General features: G+C 41.1%; 2 protein-coding genes, 1 long non-coding RNA gene and 1 other non-coding gene across 11 annotated transcripts in view; 2 read left to right on the top strand and 2 right to left on the bottom strand.

The window, feature by feature from the left end:
* Window positions 1-7,050: 7,050 nt before the first annotated feature.
* Window positions 7,051-13,285, bottom strand: LOC112564186. Of its 6 annotated transcripts, none has more exons than XR_003099165.1 (7): window positions 11,722-11,875; window positions 11,310-11,439; window positions 11,057-11,146; window positions 8,804-10,343; window positions 8,385-8,514; window positions 8,137-8,226; window positions 7,051-7,414 (listed from the first exon to the last, which is right to left on the bottom strand). XR_003099165.1 is itself a non-coding variant. In XM_025238836.1 (6 exons), the coding sequence occupies exons 1-6, from the start codon at window positions 13,198-13,200 to the stop codon at window positions 7,396-7,398; spliced, it is 489 nt and encodes a 162-aa protein (XP_025094621.1). In that variant the 5' UTR covers window positions 13,201-13,285; the 3' UTR covers window positions 7,051-7,395. The 6 variants fall into 6 exon arrangements, 4 of the variants coding, with proteins under 4 accessions (XP_025094621.1, XP_025094619.1, XP_025094620.1 ...); XR_003099166.1 differs by having other exon boundaries at window positions 8,816-10,343; XM_025238836.1 differs by lacking the exons at window positions 8,804-10,343; window positions 11,722-11,875 and adding an exon at window positions 13,171-13,285.
* The window catches only part of LOC112564187, a 30,566-nt gene continuing 20,817 nt past the window's right edge, over window positions 11,319-21,067 (top strand). The window contains exon 1 of the long non-coding RNA XR_003099167.1: window positions 11,319-11,449. This is a non-coding gene — a long non-coding RNA (uncharacterized LOC112564187). The remainder of the gene's footprint in view (window positions 11,450-21,067) is intronic.
* On the top strand, window positions 14,562-14,633 carry Trnaa-ugc. The gene has a single exon. It is a non-coding gene; the product is annotated as a tRNA-Ala (tRNA).
* The window catches only part of LOC112564184, a 66,024-nt gene continuing 62,531 nt past the window's right edge, over window positions 17,575-21,067 (bottom strand). For all 3 annotated transcript variants that reach the window (XM_025238828.1, XM_025238829.1, XM_025238830.1), the window contains one exon: window positions 17,575-20,060. In XM_025238828.1, coding sequence (XP_025094613.1) covers window positions 19,672-20,060 — 389 coding nt within the window. In that variant the 3' untranslated portion in view covers window positions 17,575-19,671. The remainder of the gene's footprint in view (window positions 20,061-21,067) is intronic.

Raw genomic sequence — 21,067 nt, 5'->3', positions numbered from 1 at the left:
GGGCGGTGTCCATCTTCTCTCCCTCTCCTCGTTTCCCCAGCCCGCAGTGGTCAGGTACCCATTCCCTTCAGCTGCATGAATGGATGGAGCGACTGGGGAAATACGCCGCACCATTAAACGAACTGAGCCGACACGCCTCCAGGTTCAGATGCCGGTGTTCTAACCGCTTTAACGACTTGACTAATTTTGGGAGTGGGATGGTGTGTGTGTGAGAGAGAGACGGAAATAGTTAAATTATAAAAAGTAATCTTCAGAGGACGCAAAGTAAAACAGAGGTGTGTAGGTAAAGCGCAATGTTGGCTTTGTTTCACTCGTACCTGTACATAAGTTTAGAAGCGGCGCGAGAGAGTTTGTATGCAGAGAGAAACTTCCAATAAAATGTATTTTTAGGTCGCTTATCACACCATCGTCACTGGTAGTCTGCTTTCTGGCAGCGGTCGAGTGGATTTGGCAACAGTCGACAGGTGACCAGCATGATACGATAAGATCTGGAATTTTGAAGAAGCATATCTTTTACTTGAAAATGTTACATTGCAGGACGTGCGTGAGAGAGAGAGAGAGCGGAAATAAGGTTCCATTTTCTCAATAGAATAATGCTCCCCTCCGATGTTTGTGATTTTGTGTACGTGTGTGCGCGCGCCCCTTTCTTAGTGGAAAATTCCACTCCGGTGTGTTTGTGCCTTATCTTAGTAGACTCCGTCACTACAGAGGAAGAGGGTGCACGCGAGAGAGTAAGAAAGAAAAAGAGAGAAAGTGGACGTGTAATTGCTGTTATGTTCAGACAGCTGACTGGCACAACCTGCAAACCTAGAGCGCGCCTACTATTCGTCCATGAAATCTGGGCCATCGCTCATTCTTTTTCGTTGGCTTCAGTATTTGGAATGCCCTGACTCCTTCTGTCTGCACAGTGGAGACGCTACATGCTTGCCAGTCTCTTTTTGGGAAATACTTGTTGTCGGTTTACCTGGACTGTTACTTTCTTTACCTTCTCTTCTCTGGTTTCTTTCATGTTCCAGGCAACGTTACCTTTGAGTGTGTGTTTATATGATTCCCTATAATGCGCCCATAACAAAAGCATTTACATTTTCAACAAAAATCGTGTGTCAGGGTACTAGATAAACTACACGAGCTTGCGAAATCGCAGGGTCATCCTTTCCCATCGTTTTGTTGTTTCCGCTTTCATTTTCCTGTGAATTTGTAGTTTTGTTTTTTGTTGCTTTTTTGTGTTGTTGTTGTTTTTGTTTTGTTTTTGTTTTAATGTTAAGTTAAACGAGCGAACAGGTGCACCCATCTGTAAATGCGTGATTTATTTTTTGCGTTTAGTATTAGTGATGATCTTTCACAAAGCCTGGCACGCAGACAGCACTCATATTGACTATTACTTATTTCAGTGGTAACATATCAAACAAGCGCAATGTTCACACGAATATCTTATCCACATTTTAACGAGGTCTTAAGATGGAGAAGACAGGATGGTCTCTCGACTGTCGAGCAGATGTGGTGGCTGGAAAACTCCTTCCCACGCAGCAGAAATGGGTTTCTGACATCAGACATGACTGGAATTAAGGAAAGGGATGAGCTTCGCTTCATATGCTGTGCCGTGGAAAGGGTGAACCACTTATAGGTTCACAGTCCCTGTGGCCATTCGGCTGTAAATCAACATCTTCCTCTTTACCTCCGTTTGAAGTAGCATCGTGATGCACATTAGTGAAACTAAATTGTGTGTGTTTCGGCAAAGTAGCAAATATATAAAGTACATATATTTGATTAATATTTCTTGCTAGATGTATGAATGGTTTTTACCAATAACAAACTCAGGGAGGCTCACAGAGTATGTAGAGGTACACTGATATGTAATAATCGGCAGTATAAGTGATGTGACAGCCGAACGCCCTCTGATGTTGAGGAAACCCATAAGGAGCAATGAAGTCCCTCTACAGGCTGAGATTGTGTTATGCTTGGAGGCTCCACATCCATACTGCTGGGGCTCCCACCTGCTTCTTCAAGTCATCACAAATTTCTTTAGACAATAAAGGTTTTCTTCTCTTAGTTTGTTTCCGTCGTCCTCGTTGCAGACTTGTAAGCAGCCTGTTACATTTTCTCCACAAATAATCGTCACAGGAACGAATGTCCAGGGAGTTAGCGGCTGCTAATGACCTTAATTCGATTCCTACCATCTTGTCGATTATGTGACGAATTAATGCTACGAATAATTTAAGTATGTACTACATATTACCAAAACATTGTGCGAGAAACTGAGGGCTTTGGTAGCAAATATGGTTTAATTCAACATTTTTTTTTCTGTGCGATGCAACCCACATTCATTGACGGTGAAGTGAGGTCTGTGACGGGGCACATGTTGTTAATAACAGTCTGGAAGACGACGTGCAGGCTGTTGGAATGAAGGAAAAATAATATCAGAAGTCTATATTCTTGAATATACGCGGAGGGTGAAAGAGTGTGGACATCACAGTTTAAATTTTTAACCCGTTTTTAAGAAATGATATTATTTATATAGTATATTTCATACGGACATAACTATCTTTAATTTCCTTTTCTGATAAAAATCGTTTCCTTGAAATCTGTCATTACATATATCATAGTCAATTAAAACGAACTAATGATAAAACTTGACATCTTCAGTTCCAGGGAACATAGAAAGCAATTTTGTTAACTTTTAAACGGTAATTTATCTCAGGCCTATGTTTATCTACTTGTATCCTTTTATTTGATATTTGATATTTCCTTGATGTTTAGAGGCGTCTGTGTGGTTTGTAAGATATCAGGTGGCCTTGATGCTATAATGTGGTTTAGTACATGTCAAAGCAGAGCCGGCGACTACTTTTATAATATTCTGTGCCATACATAGTTTATATTATTAAATAGCTCATCTATATTGTCATAAATAGTATCATACTGTTTTATGTTAGGATCATTGACTCCCCCATTGTGTGTATGGGAGAATGGGGTAAAAGCTTCTCCAGAATTTATAATCGTGTTATGATCCGGATTGGTTTATTGTCCTCCGTCTGCCACTCTAAATATTTTCTCTCTATCGACTGCTCTCCCTCTTTTATGCTTGGGTATGTGCGTGTGTATGACTGTTATTACACAATACTCAGTGTGAGGAGGACTGTTAGTACAAAATAATCCTTGTGTGGATGAATTTTCTCCGTGCTACTTACACAGATCACAATGATCTTTTGACTTTTTAAAATTGTTTTGTAATCGTTGTTCTTGTTTTTCTCAAGGAGGATTCTATGGATATGATTTCATATCATGCCATATACAGGCTGCTTCATATCGCTCAGTGGGGAGATGAGAGGTCTGCACCAGCTTCTGATAAAATCATATAAATTTGATAAAAGGATCAAAGGAAAGAGAAGATTTCCGGTAATTAGACACATTACTCGAAAACTCTTCACCTTCCCCATGATTCATCATAATTTTGTTCTCTGTTCAAGGTTCAGGGTTTCTGTGTGAGAAAGTGATTTTTGGAGCAGCTGTGAGACCCAACAACAGATGAGAGGTGGTGAGCGTGATGTGATGAAGGAAGCAAATAAAGCCAGAGGTTGTGAAGAAAAAACTCACACCCTTGTCCGCTTTTTCATGGTTAAATGACCGTGGAGAATGCTCATTTTCTGTTTGACCGCCTCGTGCTATGTGTTGGAGAGAGTGTGGCTTACAACCCAAGACTTTGTCAGTGAATCAGCCGGTGTGTCTGTGGTCACTTCCTGCACCGGGATATCCGCCGTGTAACACTGACTCAGTGCTCGGGGCTCTGCCTGGTGACAAGAGCTCACTCAAGAGGCCTGTCTCATCCAGGGTTATTCCAACGTATTTTCTGACAACAGCATTCAGGAAGCGAAGATCCATTAGTCCTATTGTTATGAGAGTTCTGAAAATCATGTTTTCTCCAGTCAGTTTTTGCCAATTAACACGATGTAGACATAGACTACTTCCATCACTGTAGGCTTGATCACTAGTCAGCCAAAGGCTTGACAAATTTGTGTCATGCTGACATAATAGTAAACTAAATGAAAATGTGAATATAGCACGAGTCACATATATTACCCAGTGCTTCTAGGTCATTAATGTAGATAGGACACTAACACTTAAATTTAACCGACATCTTGATACTCCGGCTGTTGAGTTTATAAGTATTTTTTAGTTTCGGTATCGTCAGGGGCATAGGAAGATGCTCTGCTTTGGGGAAAAGAAGGTGGGGGGGGGGGAGAGATCACGCTGACCGTAACATTCTTGTCCCCCTCCCTCCTTAGCCCCCCCCCCTTGTTTCTACGCCACTGATCAAGACACATCCAGGCATGTCCACCCCCTTCTAAGAATTCGTTTAGCTTTGAACAATGGCATTTTCATTTTCAAGATCATTGCACGTTAAATAAAAAAGTGTTATTTTTGTGTCGATAGCAAAAGCCTTACCCAAGGAGCGCAAAGCAAAACACCGCTCCTCGATGGAGTTCGGTTTTGTTGTTGTTGTTGCCTAGAGGAAGTTTGGTCATTAAAGAAAAAGTGTTCGTGTGTGTTCATACGATTCAAGAGAAGTTAACCACGCAGGCACGGTAACCAGACACCAGCGACAGCACACACACATTCCTTGCGAGGGCGTGCAGTCACGGATCATCCTCGTTGGCTGTAGAGGTCTTTGGTGTGGTAGCAGCCAGGAGGTCAGCGAGGAGAAAGTGTTTACCAGTGTCGTGTCGCTCTCGGCGTGGGCACAGTTTGCAGACTCGGTCTATTCACGTTTGTTATTGGAGGCGACTGTAGCTCTGATTACAGGAGCTGCAAGTGTTTGCGTCATCAAATCGGTTTCTTGCGCGCGCTTCCTGTGGAAGGTAGACTGGCACTGCGCAGTGGGTTCCTCGATGACTAATTAAGCTTTTGGCGAGTTGTTGCATCCCTTGTCTGTTTAAAATCTTAGCTTAGCTGTCGGTAACTGCGTGCTCTGTATTACAGCAATTACAGAGTATGAACCAGTATCAGGGCAGTATCTATCTAGGTAGGATGTAAGCCATGATAGAGATACCACGGACCACAATGATCGATCAATGTTTATTCTCGATCCACTGTGGCCTTGAACCAGTCCTACATTTTTTTTAAGTGTGGTGTTTTGGGCCGGGAAAGCTTCCCATTTTGTGCAGTGAGTCAAAACAAATGGAGGGGAAGTGACTGCCTAGCTAAGAAAAGAATCGAGAACAAGGAAATGTTGTGGGTGTGTCCGTTTGCTGATTGTGAGCAGCACTGATATAATCCTCGTGCATTAACATAACACCTCATAGGAAGTCTATTGTGCAGACAAACAAAAGTAATCCATTTAGAAAAAAGATGCACATTAGCAAAAACAAAACAGACTTGATTTGTTGCAGCAGGAAAACAACCCACAATGCCAGGCATAATGATGAGCTATGCACCGAAGCTGGGAAACAACATTTGTAAATAGCTTTTAGAGTCATTGGCGTGTCAAAGCAAAGAGAGAGGCTGAGGGTCTATTTATAGCTGCATGCCCAAGAATTGCGTGTCAGCATGTCAGTGCGAATATAACCAACAGCCTATATAGAGGTCGATTGTATTTGAGCATGGCTTCCTGACCTTTCATACGACTGGGCTTCCTCCTTACAGTTAGTTTTGAGCATAGGAAAAGGTTGAGGATAGAATAAACAGTTGTGTTCACCACACACACCTCACAGCCCTTCTTCTATAATTTTTTTTTTTTTTTTAACGTGGGCGTTTGCAAAGGTAATGTATTTGTACCTTTTCAAGAGATACAGTATCTCAAGCAGCGCCTTTGACCTTATGAACTGTGCATGTAGAACTTATTCTTTACACGTCGTTATCCGTGTAGTGCACACCTGACGATAAATCACATAACCGGTCTCAAGCGCAGGCTGACTGTTGGTGTTTGTACACGAGGTCCCTGCGCGAAGGTTCAAGACCACCCGGAGAGGCCAGCGGTTCCAGAGAGACAACTCTGAAAAGTTGAAGTTTTGCTCCTGTTGTCGCCCCTGACGTATGGCCCGCTTCTGCTCTACATCTCATGCCTGCAATGCAGGCTGCTTATTTACTTATTCTGACAAAACAGGATGTTTGCATTGTGCATTTCTAGTTCAGGATGTTCAGTGAGAGCAGCTACAGCTCGCACAGTGTGTGACCAGCTAAGTACAAGTGGGTATGGTATGTGGTAAGTTATTATTTACCGTAAATTTCGGACTATAAACAACGACTTTTTCCGCCAACTTTAAACCCTGCGACTTACACAGCGATGCGGCTTGTTTGCGGACTTTTCCGATTCCGATTAATTTTTTAATGAGCTCCATTAAAGTGTTAATTGTTAACGTTGTTACTTTGTTTACTGTGCACATTTTAAAATCAAAGCTGCATATAATTAAAGTATTCAGATGAGTTGCTGAAGTACACACCCTCATCATGGCAAAGACGAGACGAAATTATAACGATGCAGCTTTCAAGTTGTATATACTTACGGCTTATAAACAAGTTGGGCTTATTTGTTAGAACAAAGTAGAGATTAAAAAAAAAATGAGGGGGTGGGGCAGTGGGTGCAGGTGCGCTCAGTAGACTGAAATATACGGTAACATATGTGGTGAGTTGTTATGCTCACTGGTTGAGTTACTGTACACTGTGAAGGGTTGTTGTGCATGTATAACATATCTACACGAACTGCTTGATACTATCATCTATAAGGGTACATTATATACCCGAAACATAACAATAGATAGTAGGAGTCTGTTCGCTGACGTAGATACCTTCGTTTGAAAGTTTTCAAATTTCAGCAAGCATAACATATGAAGCAGCGAGTGACATGTGTATATATATATGTAATGTCAGCACTCTACGAAATCTTTGTCTATTTTTATAAGGTGATATCTGCAAAAACTCCAGTAAACAAAACAAATGAAGCAAAGACTGAAGTGCAAAACCTGTGGCCAGATGCATAAGGTGATACAATGAAAAAAAAATAAAATAAACAAAACTCGATGACACGCCACACTAAGAAAAATAAATCCTCGAAGAAAATCGCATTTTTTTAAGCAGTTTTATCAGCAGAAAGTTGCTGTTTCAATGTAGCTTGTGACAAGAATTTGAGTTATTTTTCTCGTGGTTATCGCTATGGTTACATTACTAATAATCTAACCACAGGCTTGCTCGCACGCAAGTCATCCATAGACAAAAACAGCCGCTGATCAGTTTTATGGAGCGCCGCCCTCTGCTGCCTTGACGGGTGGGAGTTTAGGACACATGGACAGGAAGAACCTCTTCCTCCTCTTGACGGGTGGCGGGCGGCAGCGCCAGAATTCGCGGTCGGCATTGGCTTCTTCAACCGTGAAGCACGTTCTAGGCGCACAGCACACTCCTGTAATCCTACTGTAGCACTCGTAACCTTCAAAAAGTTGAGTTAAACTGTTGCCATAACGACTTTTTTCAAACGACAGGATTCATTTCATGACACGTTTATGTCAGATTTATAGCCTGTAATATTGTCTCCTGTATCCTGTCCGCGATACTGTGGAGGTAAAAGCCTACATGGAATGTTATCTCACTGCTCGAATCATTGTATTGCTCAGTGAACCATACTGTGGTGGTTGAAGCTGAAATGCATGAGTGTTTTCCATAGCAAAATTGTCCCATTTACGAGCATTTCGTTCTTACCCACACGATTACGAACATACAAGAAAGATAATGACAAGCATGCAAGCCAGGCTAGCCTAGAGGGAAACTATTACTGTCATCATATTTTGCGTTGTACAGTGTGTGGATGTGTCTTTGTATGCTGTACAACAGCTTGTCGTGGTCGGCATTTAAATGATATAAACAAAGATCTTTCATAGTGTCTTTTTTTCAACTCAAGAACGAATCGTTTGTCATACTGTACTCTACGTGTGGTCTCGTGCAAACCACGTATAGCTACCGGTGAGCTTGTTGGAGCGCAGGTCAAGTATGATGGGGGTAGCTATGCCTTCAGTTGATGAGTACTCTACATGTGGGTGGAGTGTTTGCTGGGTGCCTGATGAGTGCAAAAGTTGTTTGTCACTGAGAACTGTGATAGCGGGTTCATAGGAGGGTGCTATTACCAGGTTATGATTCATAAATATGTCATCTAACCTGCCGGACAGCTGCAGGTGGAGTCGCACATTTCCCCTGGCTGGGCCCCTCCCGCCACACAATGGCCAGACGATCCGGGCTGGACGATCTCTGAAGAATAAAAGAAAACATTTTTTTCGTTATTGTTCGCTAAAACAGTCGCCCACAATTTCCGTCGTATTCTTAATGTCTTGAATTTAACAAGCTTCTGAATGACTAATAAGGTCCTGTTCTATAAGTTCTACAATGGCGTTTTGCATCATTTTTACTCAGAAATCCCTGGAGATTCTCCACCAACACTCTGTTGGTAGCAGGGTCTCTGCAGCACTGGTTGGCCGCACATTGGCTTGAAGACACGCAGGACTGGCCGTTGGTCAGCCGGAGAACCGAAAGGACACACTGCAAACACGTACGTTAACAATCAGAAAAATTGGACTCTGCTTTAAATGCCATCATTTTACCAATATTTAATCTTTCTGAATCCTGTCAACATGAAATCGCGACATTTGTATTGTCCTATGAGTATATTTATCTGCATCGGTTGACGAAAATAACACAAGGGAACTCGATCAGGCTTGTTTCCCTCGCAGTGACCAAGGTTCTCTACCCGCGCATAATACCGACGGATTAAAATACTATTCAGCTACCAACATTTATTTCCTGATCTTAGAAAATAATTTCTACATACAAAAAAGGTTACCAGAACCATCCAAGAAGCCATCATTCAGAATGTTGAAGACTTAGTTAAACTGATAGAGCGTGGTACATTTCAAGCAGGAATGTTTATCCCGTGTTTTACTGAGCGTAGTAGATATCTATGAGTCACTAGGATGACACACGGCGCTCGTCTCTCGGCGTGGGCGACAGCAGGTGAGAGATGGATCGACAAGGAGGCGCCGATGACACGTGACACCTACTGTAGCCTCCGCCTTAGTGTGATCGTACGGCCAGGTATTCCTCTGTGGTTTCGATCGCACAGTCGATTTCTTTTAATCTTTGAGAAGTACACCCCTTTAGAAGATGAAACCCGAAGCTGCAAATTGAGCTGCCTCGTTCTGGACGGCCTGTAACTGAAAAGTTGAAGTTTTGCTCCTATTGTCGCCCCTGACGTATGGCCCGCTTCTGCTCTACATCTCATGCCTGCAATGCAGGCTGCTTATTTACTTATTCTGACAAAACAGGATGTTTGCATTTTGCATTTCTAGTTCAGGATGTTGAGTGAGAGCAACTACAGCCCGCACAGTGTGTGGCCAGCTACTGTGTATGTTACTAAGTACAGGTGGGTATGGTGTGATGTATGTGGTAAGTTATTATTTACCGTAAATTTCGGACTATAAACAGCGACTTTTTCCGCAGCTTTAAACCCTGCAACATAAACAGCGATGCGGCTTGTTTGCGAATTTTTCCGATTGCGAATAATTTTTTTGATGAGTTCCATGTTAAAGTGCTAACTGTTGACGTTGTGACAGTGTTTACTGTGTATATTTTCAATCAAAACCGCATATAACTGAAGCTTTCAGATCAGTTGCTGAAGTACACACCCTCATCATGCCAAAGACGAGACGAAATAGGAGTCTGTTCGCTGACGTAGATACCTTCGTTTGAAAGTTTTCAAATTTCAGCAAGCATAACATATGAAGCAGAGAATGACATTTGTGTATATATATGTAATGTCAGCACTCTACGAAATATTTGGCTATTTTTAGAAGGTGATATCTGCAATTAAACTCCAGTAAACAAAACAAATGAAGCAAAGACTGAAGTGCAAAACCTTTGGCCAGATGCATAAGGTGATACAATTAAAAAAAAAATAAATAAATAAACAAAACTCGATGACACGCCACACTAAGAAAAATAAATCCTCGAAGAAAATCGCATTTTTTTAAAGCACTTTTATCAGCAGAAAGTCACTGTTTCAAAGATGCTTGTGACAAGAACGAGTTATTTTTCTCGTGGTTATCGCTATGATTACATCACTAATAATCTAACCACACGCTTGCTCGTACGCAAGTCATCCACAAAAACAGCCGCTGATCAGTTTTATGGAGCGCCGCCCTCAGCTGCCGCGGGTGGGAGTTCAGGACACAGGGACAGGAAGAACCTCTTCCTCCTCTTGGCGGGTGGCGGGTGGCAGCGCCAGAATTCGCGGTCGGCATTGGCTTCTTCAACCGTAACGCACGTTCTAGGGGCACAGCACACTCCTGTAATCCTACTGTAGCACTCGTAACCTTCAACAAGTTGAGTTAAACTGTTGCCATAACGACTTTTTTCAAACGACAGGATTCATTTCATGACACGTTTATGTCAGATTTATGGTTAGTCTGTAATATTGTCTCCTGTGCGCGATACTGTGGAGTTAAAAGCCTGTATGGAATGTTACCTCACTGCTCGAATCATTGTATCGCCCTGTGAACCATGCTGTGGTGGTTGAAGCTGAAATGCATTAGTGTTTTCCATAGCAAAATTGTTACGAGCATTCCATTCTTACCCACACGATTACGAACATCAAAGAAAGATAATGACAAGCATGCAAGCCAGGCTAGCCTAGAGGGAAACTATTACTGTCATCATATTTTGCGTTGCACAGACTGTGTGGATGTGTCTTTGTATGCTGTACAACAGCTTGTCGTGATCGGCATTTAAATGATATAAGCAAAGATCTTTCATAGTGTCTTTTTTTCAACTCAAGAACGAATCGTTTGTCATACTGTACTCTACGTGTGGTCTCGTGCAAACCACGTATAGCTACTGGTGAGCTTGTTGGAGCGCAGGTCAAGTAGGATGGGGTAGCTATGCTTCAGGTGATGAGTACACTACATGTGGGTGGAGTGTTTGCTGGGTGCCTGGTGAGTGCAAAAGTTGTTTGTCACTGAGAACTGTGATAGCGGGTTCATAGGAGGGTGCTATTACCAGGTTGTGATTCATAAATATGTCATCTAACCTGCCGGACAGCTGCAGGTGGAGTCACACATGTCCCCTGGCTGGGCCCCTCCCGCCACACAATGGCCAGACGAACCGGGCTGGACGATCTCTGAAGAATTAAAAAAAAAAAAACATTTTTTTCGTTATTGTTCGCTAAAACTGTCGCCCACAATTTCCTTCGTATTCTTAATGTCTTGAATTTTAAAATCTTCTGAATGACTAATAAGGTCCTGTTCTATAAGTTCTACAATGGAGTTTTGCATAATTTTTACCCAGAAATCCCTGGGGATCCTCAACCAACACTCTGTTGGTAGCAGGGTCTCTGCAGCACTGGTTGGCCGCACATTGGCTTGAAGACACGCAGGACTGGCCGTTGGTCAGCCGGAGAACCGAAAGGACACACTGCAAACACGTACGTTAACAATCAGAAAAATTGGACTCTGCTTTAAATGCCATCATTTTACCAATGTTTAATCTTTCAATCCCGTCAACATGAAATGGCTACATTTTATCGTACTATAAGTATATTTATCTGTATCGGTTGACGAGACAAACACAAAGGAACTCAGGTTTGTTTTCCTCGCAGTGACCAAGGTTCTCTACCCGCGCATAATACCGACAGATTAACATCCTATTCAGTTACCGACATTTATTTCCTGATCTCAGAGAATAATTGCTACATACAAAAAATGTTACCAGAACCATCCAAGAAGCCATCGTTCAGAATGTTGAACTAAGACTTAGTTAAACTGATAGTGTCGTGTAAAACAAAGTCACTCTAAGATGTTGAAGGACTTTCTTATCTAACCGTCCTGGTTAAGGCGAAGTAGAAATTATCTTTCTTCGTGCGTGTGTGTCTTATCTATTGTACAACCTACATAAAGAAGAAAAATTTTTGTTAAGCAACACTGCATGGATAGATATATTTTAAAAATCAAACAGCATGAATTTTGCGGACATTGCCAGCGAATAAATACGGAGGTTGTGCGTGCCACAGTTGTAGGCAAGAATAAAACAAATAAACTGTGTAGAGCATTCTCTCCTCCCACACTTCTTTGCAATCAGTCAAGTATCAGCCTCGTTATAAAGGATGCAGTAGTCAGATGAACTATCACAATAAAATGAAAAGGTTCATCTGACTTTCACGTTACATAAGCAGCTATAGCAGCTACTGATGCTCTCTGCAGGTCTCATAGACTGTGAACAGAAGAAAGAACATCCCAGTCATTGCTGTTAACATGGAAGTCACAACCCGTGATCAACTAAGAACTAACGGCAGCTAGCCTCCTTGTCTGATCTTATTAGCCTTCTTGTCTCCTTCATCCTTGTTGTTATGGGGTTTATGGCATTCTTAGTAGGCTACTAATGTGTGTGTCAGCCAGGAATCACCTTCGTTTCAACAAGAAGAAATTTTTTCATCTCGACTAGGAATGTCATTCATTTTCGCTAAGAACATCGTTCAGCTTGGCTGGTACTGTAAACTCCGGATAGGAATGTGGTACATTTAAGGTAGGAATGTTTATCCCGTGTTTTACTGAGCGTAGTAGATATCTGTGAGTCACTAGGATGACACACGGCGCTCGTCTCTCGGTGTGGGCGACAGCAGGTGGAGAGATAGATCGACAGGGAGGCGCCGATGACACGTGACACCTACTGTAGCCTCCTCCTTAGTGCGATCGTCCGGCCAGGTGAAGTGAAAAATAGCTAACAACATTTTTTTTTAATTTTTATTCATCTTCTTTGTTACTTCTTGCACTAAATCCTGATGCTACCGAAGAGGAGGCCAGACAACTGACTTGCTTTCTTAACTGTAAGCGTGCGCGCGCGTGTGTGTGCTGGGGGAGATGGGTACAGTATATATACAGCGTATGTTGAATGTCACTGGTAAATAGGGATCTTCTTCGTACACGAGACTCACTACAGTAACAATTGCCTCGTCCATTGCCTCTAATACTGCTTACATCGTTCTTGTCACCAGTGTTTCATTTATTTTTTTATATCCCGCTCTCTCAGTCTATTTGTGTCACCATAAAGTAATTAAAAGCAAAGAAAAATATACTTCGAAAAAAATGGTTTCTTATCTCATCGTCGTTTGCGCTGTTTTCATTAAAATTTTGCTCATGATGTACTTACTTGAGTAGTGAAACGGACAATGATAGTCATAAAAGGATTCCGACAAGTACACAATGGTTCATTTCCCTGACACCACAAACATCTTGGACGAAGTCAAAGACCCGTTAAACAATAGTGACAACAGGAAAGGGAAGCGAGACTAGATCGAATCTGGGTTTTACTTATAACTCACCAAGTGACAAGGGAGGCATTGTGTTCAGGGAGGTCAGGTCAGGTCAGAAGAAGTTCGACATACCTATATGGGGGCTGTGGGAGGGCGAAAACAATTGTAAACCAACGTATGTTACTATGTTTAATATGTACACCAGAGCAAAGCAGATGCATGGGTGTCAGCTGACCGGATACAAGTAACAAAGAAAATATAACTGCATGCCTGCCGGTTGTAGTCTTCTCTCTCGTTATAAACCGGTTACCCTATACCGCCTTCAAGAAGACAAGTACAGATGCAATCGTACACCCGGATGAAACTATAAGCTGCAACTTATTACCAGCTCTAACTTTTGCATTGGTTCTTTCATATTATCTAGCAATCATCGAGGTGTTTGTGAAGTTCAACAGTGCAGTTACCGCAAACTGAATTCCTCGTGGCTGACTGAAGCTGCACCGTATTTCTGTGGACTGCAAGTTTCCATTTAAGATCATTGCAGCTTCTTCACCAACTTGTATACATGTCCGAGGCTGCATGGTATGTCTGCATACTGTGTATACAAGACTTTTGGGAGATTTAATGCAGATGCCTCGTATGTGTATGTACTTTTATGTAAGAGTAAGAAATTGATTGTACATAGGGAAAGCCACAATCAGTTTCTATAAATACATGTCGAGTTGTCATTAGGATAATGAAGAACATTGATGCTAGAAGAAAAAAGTTTTAAAAATCCAACAATAAAATGTTATCGAGGAAAGTATAACCAAAGACTTTTATGATCTATGAAGTCCGTGTAAGGAAGGGGAAGGGAAACAACCCACCAACGACATGAAAGATTGTAGTGTCCCCTTATTCACAACAAATCTTTTGACCTGGGAACAGTTGCACAACATGTGTCTAACTTAAAACACTCTTCGACCTTAAATGTAGTTATCTAATCAGTTCTATAGAAACACAGAGCACAACACAATGCTAAAGTTTTAAACTAAAATCGTTTTAAATAAGATAAAACTGTTTAAGACATTAATTTGTTCCAGTCCGCACAATTTTTTGTTGTATGCGCTTGTGGAACGCTTCTTAATGTCATTGAAACGATTTTTGGAAAACGTTTCTAAATTTGCTTCTTTACAACAGTTTTAAGTTTTAGAAACATGTTGTGCAACTATAGCTCGTGAGCTCGTAGCTCAGCGATGCATGAGACTGCTTCTTGCAAATCAATGTCAAAGGACGGGTCAGACAGGTTGGGGATGTAGCTCAGTGGTAGAGCGTTCGCTTTGCATGTGAAAGGCCCCGGGTTCGATCCCCGGCATCTCCACACCATATTTTTCTTTAATTTTTGGTTTCAGTCTGTGGAAGAATACAATTCACAGTTCTGGTAATCTTGAAATTTATAAATCTACGGATGACAGGTCATAGATACCTGAAAAATATTTGGATCTCAGAGTGCAGGCAACCATTAGTTAAATTCTACCAACTGTTATGTTAATAATTCGCAGTGGGACTACAGGTGCAAGCCACGCTCTTAGCAGGCCGGCGAGGACGGGTGACCACAGATCCTCGATAAGATACAACCGGCAACCGTCCATCATCTAGCCTCGGTGTGAAACGATAATTCCCTTCCCACCTCACGAACATCAAGTGAAGATCACCTTAGTACCGACACCCTCGCACACCCAAGACACATTTAGTCATAAAGATGAAGGCCTTTCGATCTTTGTCCAACGAGACTGCGGCTGACGAGGTAAAATGATCAATCAAGGTGATTTGTGGGCCTTGTTGGAGAAAAGGTCGAATCTTGGCATGAAACTCAGTTATTGAGACAGACGTCGTCATAAAATCGCTCCTTGTGTAGATTCCTCTGTGGTTTCGATCGTACAGTCGATTTCTTTTCATCTTTGAGAAGTACACCCCTTTAGAAGAAGATGAAACCCGAAGCTGCAAATTGAGCTGCCTCGTTCTGGACGGCCTTTACCTGTGCGCGATATTTTCGAAGATCACTTCACTGTAGTTGCTTAGTTTATTTTCTGTACTTAAATAATTTTATTTCTTGCATTTCTTATATTTGTGTGTCTATGAGATGGAACTCAGCTACAGACAAAGGTCTTGGATCTTCTTTGCTTAGAGCTCTTTGCTGCTTCTCTAGCTCTGTGCTTTTAACGGGTTTGATTTCCGGCTTGTAAGTGGGTAACTGGCAAGGAGAACAACAAAAACAAATTTGTTTACAGTGCTTCATGATCGCAGATCCCGACGACTTTCGATTTTATATACAACTTTCCTCAACTTTTTTATTCCGTCTTTTACCAGAGATGTCACAAATGTAATTCCCTTTCTGACATAAAAGCTTTTTTGAATCAAGAATACGTAAAAAGATAATGAAAAATATTCAAGCTACATCTTGCTTTAGAAAATTTGTTTCTTCCACATTTTGAAATATACAGGTAGTATTGGTCTTTGTGTGCGTACGTGTGTATGTGTGTGTGTCCTGATATGTACAAATACTGTCATAGGTATTTTTGTACGCGAGCCCTTGATGATTTGTAAAATTGTATTCGGTCTGTATAAAATCAATTCAAACAAGTCATTAGATGTGCATGTATAGATCTTCTTCAATTTCTCTCCAGCTGCCCTTCTTTCTTCCCCTTTCTCTCCAGATTGCCGTTTATCATCACTGGAGTTACAGGCCATCGTCAGCATTCCCTGTAATCCAAGTGCTATAGGTCGCTTTGCCCTGGGAACCAATACACTCGTCATGCCATCTGTCACGTGTCGTGCGTACCGCGCATGAGCGGAAGTAGGAAGATGTTCCTTGTGACACTTCTCAATCGATCCAGAAAGTTTGAGGCTGGACTTTGACAGAAATATTCGCACAGACCTATGGGCGTCAGTGAGAATTTTGGAATCATGAATTGGAAGATGCTTAGAAAAAGATAAATCTCCTCTAACGACATGTTTTCCCCCAGTGGATTTAAAGATCGAAATCGTTGGAGAGAGCTTTTGCCCTTTAACTTCAAGTTTTGTGAAAGGCAATGATTAATGTTTTTTATCCTTTCTTCTCTTTCACTTTCTATCTCCAGCTCTCTCCTACGCACACGCGCACACAAACACACATGCAAGAGGAGATGCAAAAAAAAAAAAAAAAAAATGGGATGGATATTTAGACATCCGAGCCATCAGCACGATCCAAGTGTGAAATTTATTTGACTGCTTTGTTCAGTTTACTACCCGAGGCAATTTAGCGGCCATTTATTGCGCAAAGCTTATGACTGCATGACCTCAGCATAAATGATCCATATAACCCTGAATTGAAACCGGAAATTTAAAATGCTCATTTTCTCTCCTTCTGTTTCTGACGACCTGCCACACAACCTCTGTGTGTGTGCGCGCGCACGTGCGTGAGAGAGCGAGGACGTGAGAGAAGGACATTTATGTCAGACTAGTTTAAAACCATATAAACTACATTCATTATGTGAGTCAGCAAGGAGTTTCAGAGATACAAATGTTAAAGGCCAACGCGAGCCCTCAACGAAAATCGCTGGAAACAGAGTATAAAGTATCACAAAAACATTTTCTGGTGATAGTTTATGACGAAGAGGCACGAAAAATATTATATTAATGTTTTTTCTACTTAATCACACATGGATTTGTCGAGAAAAGTTACGAAAGGGTAGTATTTCTAAAAATAGCGTCATCTGCATGAGCTGGATACCAAGAGGAAAGATGCAATCCTCGGTAAAAGAAAACAGACCAGGACACAAAGTGATGTTCTGAATGTTCTTTTCCACACTCAGATGGAGTTTGTACTCATTTAGGAAATCCTAAATATAATGGCTACAAACGCCAGTTGATTAACTTTATTCAGAGGTCTGTACACAATTGCTGGTTAGAAAGGTTAAAGAAAGATCAACACCAGATATGTAACATGGACTTCTACACTGTTCTGATCTACAAGTACAGTGGAACCTCGGTTAGCGAACGCCTCGGATAGCGAATTTTTCGGTTAACGAACAAAAATTTCGCTAAAAATTTGTCTCGGATAGCGAACAAAATTTCGGATAACGAACAGCCACGTGAACCACACGTGACCGACCAGCATGTAATCATTCGCGCTCGAGACAGTTACGATCAGTCGTTCCTTACCTGTGCGCATCCTTCTTATTTAGTGATTGTTGTGCTTTATTTTAATAAGATAATCCTCAATCTAAATAATGTCCTGACGCAGCCCTAAACACGCTTTTATATTATATTATTTTACTTTTAATGGTAAACAAGTAATTATTTGCAGTGAGTGGTAACTATAAGCTAAAAATGAAAAATATCAAAAAAGTTACAGGAGTTTATCTGAGACAAACGCACATTTGAAATGTATTTATATTTTATTAACAAGAATACATATAGAAAAATTCACCCAAATGCAACTCAGCAAACAGGGAATCAATAATAATACAACGTAGACTGGAATATGCCTGATTCTTGCCCATTAAATTTTAATCTGTAAAAAGTTTACTTACCAGTCTGCCGAGTCATTTTGATTTGGACCTTTAATTTTTAGAACTTTTGTCAAAGCTTCTAAATAAAAATCAAATCTGTAGAGCTGTATTCCAAAATCAGCTTTTCCATTTTCTGGGCAAAAATTCCCTTCTTGGGCATAACCTAAGCGATGTTCCTTCCTCTGACTCGAAGACATGAATAGAGTTTCTGGGCTGAGCCACACTCACTGCTGCAAATACTACTGAGACGCAACGGAGCTCTCCAGCACAGGAGAGTAATTTTCTTCAGCTTTCTAGTGGCAGGTGACAATGCCGATCTTTGAAAGCTTATCTTTTGACAATTAAGCACATTTACATACTCATCTTTACGGGATTATTTTAAAAGGTTGCATTGGGGTTGTGCTTTAACACAGTGACGACATCTGCAGGCCTTCCAATCGTCTCCCTTTACAAGAGCCAGTGACACTGATTGGTCCTTGACATATAACGAGTTCAGAGATGGGTCACGCTCGCTTTTTGTTTGTTTATTTGTTTTTATAGATGCGTTGCTAGTTCGTTGAGTCGCTTGCTATCAGTGTCCTGCACTTCTCTGTAGAGATTAAAACTCCGACTAAAAAATAACAACACCGCGCTCAGCAAACTTTATTTCATGGCGATCGTAAAACTGCTCATCCTTTGTAATTATGTTTAATGTGCGCAGTTGTCTTCTGTCTTATTTTTTTGCTTTAATAACTAATGCCTTCGGTGAGTGTGTATACATTAAGAGAGAGACAGTGTTATGTGTGTCTGTGGTGTGTGTGAGAGAGACAGAGCTCATGAGTAAGTAAAACAAAAGTGACAGATGCTAATAAAGCGTTATGCTGTTTTTTTGTCTGCTGCTTTATCTTTCATAACTGTATAAAAGCCCGGACTCTAATGGTGTTGTCGAGGTAAAATTAGGGGTTATCGTCTTTTCACCAACCCCGCAAATCACCAGGCTTCGATTCGCTGTTTAAGCTGAGAATGGCCGGTCTCCGATTTCCTCCTCATGTATGGAGATGAAGAGAGAAAATGTAAAACACAGTAACTCCTCGATTCTGTGCTTCGGGCACAGTGTCATCACGCTGATTATCGATGCCTTCTTTTTTTTCTTTTTTTTTCTTTTTTTAAAGCAGGAATCAGTAATTTCTTTCCTAAAATGGAACAAACAAAACGATTTACATAACACACAAAACATAAAATGCCAAGATACATCAAGAATATGTGTGTACATTTGGAGATTCAAGAGGTGATGGATGAACTGTAGCAATTTCACCTCATCTTTCTTTGTCTCTGGTTCTTGTGTTTGCAGACACGATACGATTGTCTCGTTTTATTCCAAGAGGAGGCTGTGTCAGAAGTAAGGACGCCTTTCTGTAGATTAATAGTCCAGCCAAACAACAAGCACCCAGCGCTTTAACAGATATTTCAAAAGAACCAATAAGTAAAATGTTTTGTAAAACATGTTAAAAAAAAGCATTTATCGTTATGACTACGAGGGGGATTAGTATTTGTTGACCCTCACATTGAGAGTCAATTATTCTCGTATCTGTGGTTTTCAATAACAATTGACTATGACCGGAATCATTTTGAAAAAGGATTCTCAGAAAAAATGGCTGAAAACCTAAAATAACAAGTGGAGTATGAATTCAAACATGACCAAATATTTACAAAATGGAATTCTGTCTGAAGGAACTGGGTTTTGCTGTCCAAAAATAGCTTATGAATAATACATAACAAATGGATAAAACCCATCCGGATTAAAGCTTGAGTTTTTTTAAGTAGAAAGAGTTTAATAGACACAGCAGGCAATCTTGCAGAGTCTCTTATTATTATTATTTTTTTTTTTTACACCACACTCTCGCTCTGCTCACGAAAGAGATCCGAAGTCAGGAGGCAGTCCTCACTCCCACAAGGGGACAACAACTCTGTTTTTGGTTCTTGACTTATCTCCCCGAATTCGTCGTACAAAGAGGCAACAATAGGCCGGCAGGGGACGCTGCTTGTAACCTGCAGGGGGGTCCTTTCGTCAGCGAGGCCTTGAACCATGACATATGACGTCCCCGTTTTGCACCCGGCACCTTGGTCCTCCCCGTGCACGTGCGGCTGTGTTTTGTCAACACAAGTGTGCAGACTGCTTTTAGCAGCGTTGATGTCACAGCTGTCTATGGAGGCGGTGGAAAAGTTCTCAGCATCTTCCGGGTAGTTCCGAGCATTTCTTGATCTGTACTGGAGGTCTGCAATAGGGAAAACCAAAAGTTTATGTAAATATTAAGAGTAAATATTAAGAGTAACAAGTGTTCAACACGATCCAAATCATACCTCAATATTCATAGCTAAACAAAGTGCCATACTGACAGCACTTCAGGCACTTCAGGCACTTCACCTTAAACTGAAGGACACCATACAACGACAATACTTTATAATACTAATATCTGACTCGCTATCTGCTCTTCAGAAAACCAAGAAAGTGGAGGCATTAAGTTCCTTTGGGCTCCATCTCATACAGGAATAAAAGGAAATAAAGAGGCCGATAAGCTAGCCTAATTGGCAACAAAACAAGAAACAAACCCTAAAGTCACCACCCTAAAGATCCGTATCAGCAGCAGAGAGGAGGATGGCCATAAAACCAGCAATAAAACAAAGGTGGCAAGAGAAATATAAAAAGGAAGTTAAAGGTACTAGGAGGCTAATAGATGTCCAGCCTAGTGACTGTAGAAGGGTAGCGGCGGTGTGTAAATACCTAATGCGACATGCTCTTTGCTTTCTAATGAGTTCATTGTATTATTGGAAATTTTTTTTACGTGATGACTATTTTTTCTTTAAAAAAAACTTTCCAAGCCTGGTCAAATATTGGCTCATATTTGCGTGTTCAAGGAGGGCCTTCAGGCAAAGCATCCTCATACCTCCCTCTCCGTAGCTAGTTGGAGGCTGACGGCAAGACATTGAGGGTCTGCATCCAAAATTGAGTTTTGCATGGGCTCATCAAATTAGAATTTTATGTTTTATGAATTCACTTTTTGAAGTAAATTGTTAAATTAAACGTCAGTTCAATTATCAACCATTTCGTTTCATTATTTCGGTGTTTTGGTTGCTGCAAGTCTTGTCAGTATAAAAAAACAACAGCTTCAATCTAATTTTATTCAAAAGATGTCGTTATCCTCATTATCGTGCTTGAAACCGGCTACAGACTCTCATTCATCTAACATAGACTTCCAGAAAACACGAAATGTTCAATCCTGAC

The sequence above is a fragment of the Pomacea canaliculata genome, linkage group LG5 (genome assembly GCF_003073045.1).
Source record: "Pomacea canaliculata isolate SZHN2017 linkage group LG5, ASM307304v1, whole genome shotgun sequence".
Classification (NCBI taxonomy): Eukaryota; Metazoa; Mollusca; class Gastropoda; order Architaenioglossa; family Ampullariidae; genus Pomacea; species Pomacea canaliculata.
Note: the sequence above shows the minus strand (reverse complement) of the source record. Positions and strands in the feature narration are given on the sequence as shown.